Source organism: Drosophila sulfurigaster, chromosome X (assembly GCF_023558435.1).
Source record: "Drosophila sulfurigaster albostrigata strain 15112-1811.04 chromosome X, ASM2355843v2, whole genome shotgun sequence".
NCBI classification, from domain to species: Eukaryota; Metazoa; Arthropoda; class Insecta; order Diptera; family Drosophilidae; genus Drosophila; species Drosophila sulfurigaster.
Window position 1 is genome coordinate 9,153,241 of NC_084885.1, and position 12,726 is coordinate 9,165,966.

At 36.8% G+C, this 12,726-nt stretch overlaps 1 protein-coding gene across 2 annotated transcripts; it reads left to right on the top strand.

The window, feature by feature from the left end:
• Positions 1-140: 140 nt before the first annotated feature.
• LOC133847628 (sodium-dependent neutral amino acid transporter B(0)AT3) lies at positions 141-10,303 on the top strand. Of its 2 annotated transcripts, none has more exons than XM_062282793.1 (7): positions 141-450; positions 1,423-1,880; positions 1,935-2,245; positions 2,977-3,934; positions 3,995-4,198; positions 4,268-4,689; positions 9,756-10,303. In XM_062282793.1, exons 2-7 carry the CDS (start codon positions 1,791-1,793, stop codon positions 9,769-9,771), a joined length of 2,001 nt encoding a protein of 666 aa, XP_062138777.1. In that variant the 5' UTR covers positions 141-450; positions 1,423-1,790; the 3' UTR covers positions 9,772-10,303. The 2 variants fall into 2 exon arrangements, with proteins under 2 accessions (XP_062138777.1, XP_062138776.1); XM_062282792.1 differs by lacking the exon at positions 9,756-10,303 and adding an exon at positions 5,602-5,970 and having other exon boundaries at positions 145-450.
• The last annotated feature ends 2,423 nt before the right edge of the window (positions 10,304-12,726 follow it).

Genomic DNA, 12,726 nt, shown 5'->3' on the forward strand with positions numbered 1-12,726 from the left:
TTAATATCTTAAGTTAGTGCTCGCGAATTTTTAAAATTGCAACCGTTACACATACATACATCTGTTTAACAGCTGGCCTAATTTGTTGCTGGTCCCTTCGCTGCTTCGGCCTTTATGTTTACTTTAAGCATTTCATTGATAACCCCAGCTGCCTCCCGAGCCCCGCAATGATGTTTGCCATTGCCATCCTTTTCGAACTGTCGGTTCGCTGTCGTGTTTTCGTCGTTGACTGCGCGCGCGCTTAATTGAGCAGCAACAGCAAGCAGAAGCTGAATGCTGCGACAGCGAACAACGACTTTTGTGTCTGTCAGCTCAACAGTTTCTTGCCAACGTCCTGCAGTTTCAGCCGACGCAGCAGCAGCAGCAGCAGCAACACGGCGCGTTCTTTTTGCGTCTCCGTTGCCAGGTTTTACATTGCTTGCGCGTTTCCTACGTTGACTAGCTTCTCATGTAATACATACATACATTCATTTTAAATACGCGCATGTATGTGTGTGTCTGTCTGTGTATGTGTGTGTGTGTGTATTTACTTTTTGTTACGTTTTGCGTGTATATTAAATGAACATCTGTGCGAATGGTGGTTAATAAAGTTTAAGGCCTGTTGACCACCCACTCCCACCTACGCGATACACGTGGAATACACAGTCAGTCAGTCAGTGAAGCAGGCAATCAGATGCTGCCCTTTGGCATCTCGCTCTGCCCGCTAAACTCCCCCCGCTTTGGTATCCTCGTAGTTACACGTTATATAAGGCCGCAGCACAAAATTTGCGTGTGCATACATAAGTGCCAGCCGAAAAGTAGGCAACAGAAATTTTCTCAACCAAACGTGCACACTTAATACAAACAAACGGTATACATTAAATAAATAAACAATTTACCACTTTAATAATTAGGCATAAATTGTCGATTGATGTGTATGCATGAGTCCAGTTAATAAAAAAAAAATCGTTAAATTCTATATGTATGTAACGAGCACAGTAGAAGGATATGTCAGCACTGCGATAATCAAGCTAAAATGAGGGTTTTCTATGTGAAAATTAACTAAAACGAAATCCATTAGCCCAGCTTAAGTGAACTTAAGCAAAGAGTAGAGACAGTAAACAAAGGACTGAGTGTCGTAGTAATGGGAATATTGTCCATCAAATCAGTCAGTGCAACTGAAACTCTCTCTGTGTCACACAAAATTACAATTGTTGTGGGTGGCCATTGTGTGTGTGTGTGAGGATGTAATGTGGGTGGTTGTATGTGAAGCTTCAGTTGATTGATTTATTATGGTCCAATGTCGCACTGTCGCACGCTTCGCAAATAGAAGTCAATCAGTTTATGTCCTGTGTGTGACTGTGGGTATTTTAACATATATTGCATGTCTGTACTGTAGATTGATTAATTGTTAAATGCATGATATCTTTAATTTTGGTTTAGCTATATCCATTATTTGGCTCACCATTTGTTTAGCACTCAACTGCAATACAAAAAAAAAAACAAAAACAAATACAATAGAAAGTGAAACGACAAAGCGCAGCAGCAACAAAATGGCGTCCATTGATATTATTGCTTAGCGCACAAAAGTATGCAACGAGAATGTCGATTGGGTCGTCGTTAGTTACGCGCGCCGCATAGCTAGCAGCTACAACACTCGCACACGCACATGCACATGCATATCAAGTTGACCGATTGAAAATCGCAACAACAATAAAACGCACTCGTAAATTAGCAATAAATTAGACAAAAAAACCAAAACAACAACAAATTTCAAAAAAACAACTTTTACTCGTTTGAATATAATAAATATGGCAAATACAGCGCAACTGTTGCGCCGTCAAAGCTCGCGCGATATTGTGCTCAAGAGCCAAAAGAGCATCGATCAATTGGAACTGCGGGTAAGTCACATACTAAATATGAAGTAAAATATATTAATTGATTTGCATTTTAAGGAGTTACGTGGTCGTTTGGTGCCCAAGGAGCATGGCGTCAGTCATCATCATCACACCTCGCTGCATCATCACCATCAACCGCTCTATGGCGCCACAAATCAGGGCTTCATGTCCGATGCCTTCGATGAGTCATCGGAACTGGAGCAGGAGCCACCGTTTGGCTCCGATGCTGGCACCAGCAAAACCAAGGCCGAGCTGGCCGCCGTCGTTGAGCAACAGCAGCAGCAGCAGGACATCGTTGAGGGCGAAAAGGAGGGCGAGGAACGCGAGAGCTGGGACAGCAAAATCATGTTTCTGCTCGCCACCATTGGGTGAGTATGCGAAATGTTAAAACTATTGGAGTTTTGTGCTGCTCAAGCTCAGCCGAGTGGTTCAAAAGTTTCAACAGTCAGTATTTGATTTTGCAATCACTTAATCTTTAATACTATAATCAAAAAATTTGCCTTGGAAGTGGATCGTAACTCTTCCAACTAACTAGTTTCGAGTTTTACTATAAAATCTTCTTTTGTGGCTTAAAGCCTTTTCCAAAATGGTTAAAAAAACGGTTCAGCGCCAGAGTTTGAACATTATTCAAGCTGAAGATTAATAAGTGGTTCAAAAGCATTTTCAAAGTGATTCAAAACCGATTCAGCGCAAGAGTTTGAAGCTTATATAATCTGTAGACTGACAAATAGAATATTAAAGTTTCGAAGTAATTCAAAGCCATTTCATAAGTGGTTCAAAATCGGTTCAGCCCCTGTGTTGGAACATTATTCAAGCGGAAGACTGTCAAATAGAATATTAAAGTTTCGAAGTGGTTCAAAGACATTTCAAAAGTGTCCTAGAACCGGTTCATCACAAGAGTTTAAAGATTATTCAAGCTAAAAACTGTCAAATAGATTTTTAATTTATTATAATCGTCGGGCTTAAAGTTTCCAAGTGGTTCAAAAGCGGTTCAACGCTAAAACTTTGTGAATTTTTGAACTACTCTGCTAAAATTTGAAGTACATATTTATGTTTACTAATGAAACCTTCTGCTATTGTTTATTTTCTTCCCTTCCAGCTATGCGGTTGGCCTAGGCAATGTCTGGCGTTTTCCGTATCTGGCGCAGAAAAATGGCGGCGGCGCCTTTCTGGTGCCCTACTTCATAATGCTGTGCATTCAAGGGATACCGATCTTCTATCTGGAGCTGGCGATTGGCCAGCGACTGCGCAAGGGCGCCATCGGAGTGTGGAGTCAGGTGTCCCCTTATTTAGGCGGCATTGGCATCTCGTCCGCTGTGGTCAGCTTCATTGTGGCGCTGTACTACAATACGATCATCGCTTGGTGCTTGATCTATTTGCTGCACAGCTTTGAATCGCCGCTGCCGTGGGCCGATTGCCCAACGCGTTTGTACAAGAATTACACGTACGATCATGAGCCGGAGTGTGTGGCATCGTCCCCGACACAATTCTATTGGTATCGCACCACGTTGCAGTGCTCGGAGAGCGTTGATCTGCCGGAGAGTTTCAATTATCACATGGCGATTGCATTGATTGTGTCGTGGTTCCTCGTCTACATCTGCATGGTGCAGGGCATCACATCGTCCGGCAAAATTGTCTACATGACTGCCATCTTTCCCTACGTGGTCCTCATCATATTCTTCTTTCGCGGCATCACACTCAAAGGCGCCGCCGATGGCGTTGCGCATCTGTTCACGCCACGCTGGGAGACGCTACTCGATCCTGTCGTTTGGCTTGAGGCCGGGACTCAGATCTTTTTCTCGCTTGGCTTGGCTTTTGGCGGTCTGATTGCGTTCAGCTCGTACAATCCGGCGAATAACAATTGCTATCGCGATGCCATTTTGGTGTCGTTGACCAATTGCGGCACCTCAATGTTTGCCGGCGTCGTTGTGTTTGCCGTCATCGGGTTTAAGGCCACGGCGACCTTTGATCGCTGCACCGAGGAACGCGCCGGACTCGTCGCTCAGAATCGCACTCACAATCTGCCCATTTGCGATCTGGAGCAGGAGCTGGCCAATGTGAGTAGTGTTTGACATGCTTTGGAATGTGAATTATATTTTTTATTTGATAATTTGCAGAGCGCTTCAGGCACTGGACTCGCTTTTATCATCTTCACTGAGGCCATCAATCAGTTTCCGGGCGCTCAACTTTGGGCCGTGCTCTTCTTCCTCATGCTCTTCACGCTCGGGATTGACTCGCAATTTGGCACCTTGGAGGGCGTCGTCACATCGCTGGTGGACATGAAACTGTTTCCCAATCTACCCAAGGAATATATCGTTGGCGTATGTCTTCACATTTTTCTCTCAATTGCTCTCACTTCATCGTTAATCTCACTTTCGTTTTCTTTGCAGGCTCTTTGCTTGTCGTGCTGCATCATTTCAATGTGCTTCGCCAATGGCGCTGGCAGCTACATCTTTCAGCTAATGGACAGCTTTGCCGGCAACTTTCCGCTGCTGATCATCGCGCTCTTCGAGTGTCTCTCGATCAGCTACATTTATGGCGTGCGACGCTTTTCCGATGACATCGAAATGATGACGGGCTCGAGGCCCGGCTTCTATTGGATGTTCTGCTGGAAGTATCTGTCGCCGTGTGCCATGGTCACCATTCTGCTGGCCTCGTTCTATCAGCTGGTCACCGAGGGCAGCAGCTATCCGGCTTGGATCGCTGCCAAGGGCGCCACCGAGTCCATGGAGTGGCCCCATTGGTGTATTGTCATTGCCTTTGCCTTGATTCTGTCGTCCATTCTCTGGATTCCACTGGTTGCTTTATTGCGGTAAGTCATCACCATGTTAATATGAACATTTAACACTTAAGCGGTTCATAACCGATTTATTATCATTCCATCTGCACTAGTTCTTATCTCTAAATAAGTTGGCATAACTGCTAAATTCATTTCTATTATTGGTACACCTCATCTACGTTGTATCACATCCCATGACCCATTCACCCGATTCAATCCCGTTTCATGAATATCAAGAATTTATTTGAAAATATTTGAAATGTATCTCCAAGAAATATATCTAGCTTAACAGTGCTCACATAACCGATTCACCTGATTTATAACCGTTTCATTAATATCAAGAATTTGTTTGCAAAAATTCTAAGTGTTAACCCCAAGTCACATATTTAGCTTAACACTATTCACCTAACCATTTCATAATCGTTTCATGCAAGAGACATTCTGGTATTCAAAAATTTATCAGAAAATAAACTGAATGTTAACTCCATCAAGTCGTATATGTATGTACATAACTAGCTTAAAAGTGCTGACATAACCAATTCATCTGATTCATTCACCATCAAGTCAAATATCTAGTTTAACAGTGATCACATAATCGACTTATAACGGTTTCATGCCATACCAAATGTTCGTATAACCGATTCGTCCGATTAATAACCGTTTCATTAAATAGACCATGCCATCAAATCATATATCTACCTTAACAGTGCTCTCATAACCGTTTTACCCGATTCAACCGTTTCATGACATACATACATATAGATAGATATTAAGAAAATATTTGAAATATTAACATCAAGTCAAGTCAAGCCGATTCATAACCGTTTCATGCCATATACACATATTTCGACATTAAGATTTTGATTTTGGAATGATGCAATAGTTAAATGTACCAAATAACCTAATTTCGCCAATGAAAATTTGTTTGTCATGCAACGCACGCAGCCTGTGCGGCATTAAAGTGGTGGAGGACTCGGATCCCGCCTGGTTCCCCGAGGCGGAGCTGAAAGAGGTGCACGGCATTGTGCCGCATGAACCAACTGAGCTGGAGCGCAGCGTCTTCTGCTTCAACATGGACGGGACGGAGGGAATGTGTTGTCCCAAATACGGATTGCCCGAGAAATCGCTCGAAGAGGAGGAGGAGTAGATGCAGACAAAGAAGAAGGAGAAGAAGACGAAGAAGCAGACATAGTAGCAGATGCAACGATGACAATAAAATGATCAACAACAAAACAAATCGAAACGCAAATGCAACTCACTGTAAATACGGACAGCCAAGAAAAAAAAAAAAGAAAAGAAAAAGCAAAAGCAAAACTCGCTCACCGAGCGTCGGTAAACGACATTTAATACCCTAACTCTGTGTATGTAATATGTTCCCAAAGACTGCGCCAAAGACAAAACAACAACAACAACAGCAACAACAACAACCATAACAATAACAGATAAAAAGAAAAATAAATGTAATAATAATAGTAACAACAAAAAAAAATGAAAAATGGAGAAACGAAAACGAAAAGTGAAACAGGAACAGGCAGCAAAGCAAATGGTGAACTCGACGTCAAGTGTGCGGTTTCAACAACAACAACAACAGCAACAACAAATGGAAATCTAGAAAATATTTCCGCATAACTTCATTAGTATGTTCGATACACACACACACACACTCACACACACATGCACTCGCAATAATAATTATGGCAGACAACAACAACGAAAACAGCAGATAAAATTAGTAAGCCAAATAATAACAAAAGTAAGTTTGTTATTGTTTTTGTATTTGTTGTCTGTGAAATGCATTCCTCGGTATATTACGGTATATAATTTTATTGTGTGTTCGGCATTGTCAGTTTTTTTTTGTTGTTGTTATGTGTGTGGTGTAACCCACATATCTTGTACTACGTACGTACGTCTTTACATATCCGATTTCGTATACCCGTCGTTGACCATATTTGCATCTGATTTCTACAACAAAAAAACCAAACAAAAACGAACCCAAAAGCGAAACGAAACGAAACGAAGCGAAAAAGCAAAACGAAAAGAAAGCAAAGTTTAAGAAAGAATCGAGTTCTTCGGCAAGCCGAATATGCGATGCCCTTGCACACACGATTAGGAAAAGAAGAATATATATGTATATGATGTATATAATAATAAAGTAATATATATATCATATATAAGAACTCTGATTGCAAGGAACTCGTTTTGAACCCCGCAAAAGATTGCTGACTATATCAAATATACTATAATAAAACTATTTACTATATAGTTTATATATCACTATATAGTAGCTAACGTGTATCTGTATTATCATATCTTGTACTATTGTATGTTAAAGCATCTCCAAGCATTTAATGTTGTTTAGGTTTTGTAAACCGTTTGTGATTTCATCGTTTAACTTCTTAATGTTATACGTATTTCTATCGATAAAGCAATGCAAAATATCAAATATCAAATACCAAAAATACCATATCATACATATATTCGCTTTGGTTATATCTCTTATGATCTCAGACAGAGCACCACCTACAAAACTAAAGAACATAACATACTTTACAACACTGTCAGCTTTCAGTGTTGTTCTTGGCAATAATTATTTGATAAGAGAAATCGAAACTCAAATCAGATCGCATTATTATTACATTTTAAGGCTAAACTTGACTAGCAGATACCCTGTACCCGGCGTTTCAAATACTATATCATAAAAAAAATACTGTTTGTTACACACAAAGAGGCTTACATAATTCCTTTGTTTAATCCAACATTTAGCTAGCTTAAGATCCGATGCCTGTTGCTGGGGGTAGAGGGTATTAAAGAGCATAAAGAACAATATATAAGTACTATCTCTAAGTGTTTCTAGATGTTTCTTTACGTTTGCCGATTACTTGTTATTGCTTAGAAGAAATGCTCTTTGATTTCCAAAGAAAATTTACGATCTGAACGTCGACTAACATATATATCAAATAATAATACTAAGATGAAGATGATGAAAGTAGAAGCAGAAGCAGAAGAGACTAGTTAGAGAGAGAGCCAAAAGTGATAAAGAGCCAATGTAGTTTATTACCCATGAGTTCCAGATCAGTTTTAGAACACAACACTAACTAACTAACTAACTAACTAAGCGGGTATGCTGAATTAGATCGAAAGAAAAAGAAAAACAAAAACAGAATTCCAAATGCAAACGCAATTGTATTTTAAAATGCCTAACAAATTGAAAAACGAAACCGTTCATCTTTAGCCGAAATCGATTCAGTCAATCGATCGAATGTATCGAATGTACTACGAATGAGAACTCTATACATATACATAAATCGGGAGTGCCGATAATAATTATTATATATACATACTGATAAGGATACGAATATCATCGCATATACCAAAACCAAACAAAAAAAAAAAAACTAGGAAAAAGAAAAGAGAATATTCTATATTATATGAAATATACATACATATATATTATTATTATATTATATTATATTATATTGTATTAAATTATATTACATTGTATTGTATTGCATTGTATTGCATTAAATTATATTACATTTATGTGTGTTGAATGTGCAAAACAGCAAAAACAAAAAAAACCAAAAAGCAACCAAGAAAAACCAAAACAATGAAAAATCAATCGATTTATTTACTGTATATTTACACATATAATATACAAAGTGCATCTATCTATACATATAGTATATATACACATATAATATATATTTAACTGTATTAAGTGTTATCGATGTTGACAATAATTATGAAATGCGGTTTTAAAGCCATATACAACCATATTCCCAAAATTCACAACAATCTCTATATTCCGAATTAGGAAATCCATATTCCAAAAACCGAAATCGAAACCGATAACGAAACCGAATCGAATCCAACCCACAGTTCGCTCCACTTATACAATTATTGAAACGAAAGTAAACAAACAAAGCGTAAATCCAAAATTATAAAGAACATTTAAAACCAATTAAACAATGATGAATTAAAAGAATGAACTAAATGTTTAGCTTAAGGCGCTATCATCTTTATTATGATGTGTTTTGATTATGATAATGAAGTTGAATTTCGATTGTGTTGCATTTGTGATGATGATTATTGCATTAGTGTTTTGGGAATATTTTTTGTGCTCTTTTCTATTTACATAATTTTCTAGATTTCATATATGAGAACTTTTATGCACATTTAGTTTACATTTACATGCATAGTTCTTTGTCTTAAAGTCATTAATATTATTTAGAAAATAAAAAAAGAAAACATAAAAAAAACAATTGTACTGATCACCATTAAAGAATATTAAGTAAACTATGATCTATGTTAAAATAATGACGAGTACGCGTATGGTGTATAAAGTTAACTTCGATATCATTACGACTATGTTGCAAATTTGCTAATGATGAACCATAACAATAATTTACCTAATGACAATAAAGAAATTGTGTAAAAAGTTCAACAAAATGCGGGCTTTGAATTTTTCTTCGTTATATTAAATTTATTTTATTTCCTTTTTAAATATTTTGATTTATTAAAGGCTCTTAACTATTTTATTATTCTATGTTTTTCGGAACGGAAACCCTTTATGAGACGTACCTAACCTCATAAAAAAAGCTTTGATTTATAATTATTACTATTTGAATTAACTCTAGTTCTAATTTATATATTTTATTTTATCAAGGGTTCCATACATTTCTATTCTAATATTTTGTATGAGAAACTCTGCATAATAGGTATATAACCTGACTAAATCAAAAGCTTTTATTTTGTTTAGTTTTGCCTATTTTAATTTACTTTAGTTTTAATTTATATATTTTGGTTTATCAAGTATTCTAAACAATTCTGTTAATAATGTTGATTATTTTTCTTTTCTTTAATTTTTTTTGTTCCAATTTACAATTTGACTATTCTATCTTTTTTCGCAGTAGTGAAACCCTTTACGAAAGGTACATAACCTCACTAAAAGAAAAGCTTTACTTTAGTTCTTATTTAAATATTTTGGTTTTTAAATGATTTTATACAATTCTTTTGATATCTTTGACTTTTTCTTTTTTAAATTTACTTTAGTTTTAGTTTACTATTTGACTATACTATTTTTGTTTTTGTTTTTGCAGAAGCGAAACCCTTTAAGAGAGGTACATAACCTCACTAAAAAGCTTTTATAGCTGTGAAGCTATTAACAGGAAACTTGTAAGCTTTTATCGCTGGAATCGATGCGGTTTCGGACTGTGGTTCTGCTTCTGGTTCTGGTTCTAACAGCATGACACAGCAGCAATGTTTGGTTGCAGTTGTTGATGTTGCTGTTGCAGTTGCACATGCCTAACGGTAAGTAATAACGCCACTGACTTGTCCAGCGTGCCGCGTTTTAGCTCCTCCTGGCCTTGTGTTGTCAGCGAAGCGCAACATGCGGAAGCCCAAAGTGCTGGCCAAGTGCTGACCAGAAGCAGCAGCTGGGAGGAGATGGAAGGTGGTGTCTATTAAACAGGTAGTTTGGGACTGTGGCTGTGGCTAACTTGACTGATAAAGCCATAGAGCGTTGGGATTGCGCGCCGCCAAATTAGCGGAAAATTACAACGTGCAACAAGTTGCAAATGCGGCGCGTTGCACGTTGCGCGTTGCGCTAACTTGCCTAGAGGCAGCAAGCAAGCATATTATATACATATATATTTTTTTTTATCATGATATTGTTATTGTTTCTCGTTGTTTGCGGCTCTCCGTTGATTGCACACACAAATTCGCAAAATGTTTTGCATAAAATGTAAATGCAAATGGAAAAAGTAAATGTTAATGCAAAAGCGAGTGTAAATGCAAATGCAAATCCAAATGGAAATGGAAGTGGAGAACTCAGCGAGGCGAGCACAATTAAACAACAAAATCAAAATCAAAAAACCAAATCCAAATCCAAATTCCAAAAAAAATAACGTACAAAAAACATGCAGCTAACAATTGACGAAATTTGTAGTCAGCTGGCTGAATTGTTGTTGTTATTGTTGATGTTTTTGTAACAAAAATTTTGTTGTTTCTGTTGTTGCCGCGACACCTGCACACAAATTGTTGGCATAGTTTTTGTGGCAGCTCCAACAACGACAGCGACAACGACAACGACAACGACAATGGCAACAGCAACAACAATGACAACAACAACAACAACAATTTTCTGCAGCCGACAACTCCAATCGATCGATAACAGACATGTTAAATGGTAGGCCAACGTCGACAGCGACGTCAGCAGCGACGACGACAGCGACTGCGACTGCGCTGCAGAGAAGTGCACAATGGGCCACTGACCATAAGTTTGCAATATTTATGTGTTGCTATTTAAAAATAAAAATAATATTTTCTTCATTTTATTTTAAATTATTTATTTTATTTAAATTTTATAGTCTATTATTATGATTTATTTTATTTTATAGTTTTTGTGTATTTTTTTAATTACATAATTTGAAAATATGAAAAATATGTTTCTTATTTAATTTTTAATTATTTTCTATTTAAAATTTATGGTTTATATTTTTCATTCTTTTTTACTTAAGTGTATAGTTTATTTGTATTTTTTTTATATTTGTAAGTGTAAATGATATATTTTTTAATTTTATAGTGTTATTTCAGCGATAAAATATTACATTAACATTAATTAGGTATTGAGTAGCTTAGTCCATTTGCGTGTACATTTTATAGTTATATATAATATTATTTATTAATTATTATTCGTTTGCTATAGGAACGATGTTTCTTATTTGAATAATATTATAATTATATAGATTTTATTTATATTATTTGAAAGTATAAATAATATATTCTTTATTTTATAGTTTATTTTTATTTTCTATGAGTATTATTTTATAGTGTTATCCCAGCGATAAAATATATCATTAACAGTGGCTTAGCCCATTTGCTTGTACATTTTATATAATTTTATATATTATTTATTACTTGTTTACAATAAGAACGATATTTCTTATTTGAATAGTGTGCTCAAAAAAATGCAGATAATTCTTCATTAATAATACTTTAAGAAAAAATATGCATTGTACAGGCCGATAATTTGATAATTCTACAACAATGTTCATTATTTTTATTTGCAGTTGAATAATTTCAACTTTAAAATGTATTTGAGCGATATTTGAACAATACTGATGCTAAATGTTATGATGGATTTATCACCAAAACTCTAAATACGACAAGAAAATATGGTAAGCTTATATTTTTTTATTAACATTTTTAAATGCTTATCGAGAAACGACATTAATAGATGCTTAAGATATTTAAGAATGTAGAGTTTGCGATATGCAGATAAAAAAGACAAACTAATTTTGTCCACGTGAGTTCACTGTGCGATGTCATGACGGCGACGTCGACGTCGACAACTAGTCAACCTTAGACAGACGAACTTAGACGAACCTCAGGCGCCAACAACAATGCAGAAATATGTAAAGAGCATGTAACTGATAGAGATGGAGAAGGAGCGAGACAGAGAATCCATTGAGCCATGCCCAGGTGTGTGTACGTGTGTGTGTGTGTGTGTAGAATGAAGCAGGCGAAATAAATGAAATAGCTGAGGCGAATGCCGCAAAAGACGACGTTTAGACTATGTGGCCGACAGTGGTATGCACAGTGGTTGCAGATAGCGTTAAAATGCATCGAAACTGGTTCTATTAAGTTGTTACACTTGCAGTTGCAGCAGCAACAACAACAACAACAACAAAGTGATTGCCAAAGAAATTCCGCTGCATTTTGTTGACAATAAATGGGTACAAGGCGTTTTTATCGCTTTTCGATAACTACGGAATTTTGTTGTCCAATTAAGAGGCGTTAATAATTGTGTCCAATACATAGTTGTTAATAATTATTATTTTTTAACTAAAGTAATTATACGTACATATAATTATTTAATATGAAAGTAGTATTTAGCTTATCGATATTTAATTTCGATAAACATCGATTGTTCAAGGAAGAGGTGCAGAAAGAAAGCAACCGAGAAAGAGAGGGAGAGCGAAACCCTTCTGCGTTCACACTGTGCAGCTGTTTGGGGCAAGCTGCGGCAACCGCACACAATTAACTTTGGCAACAAACGAGTGCTACAAC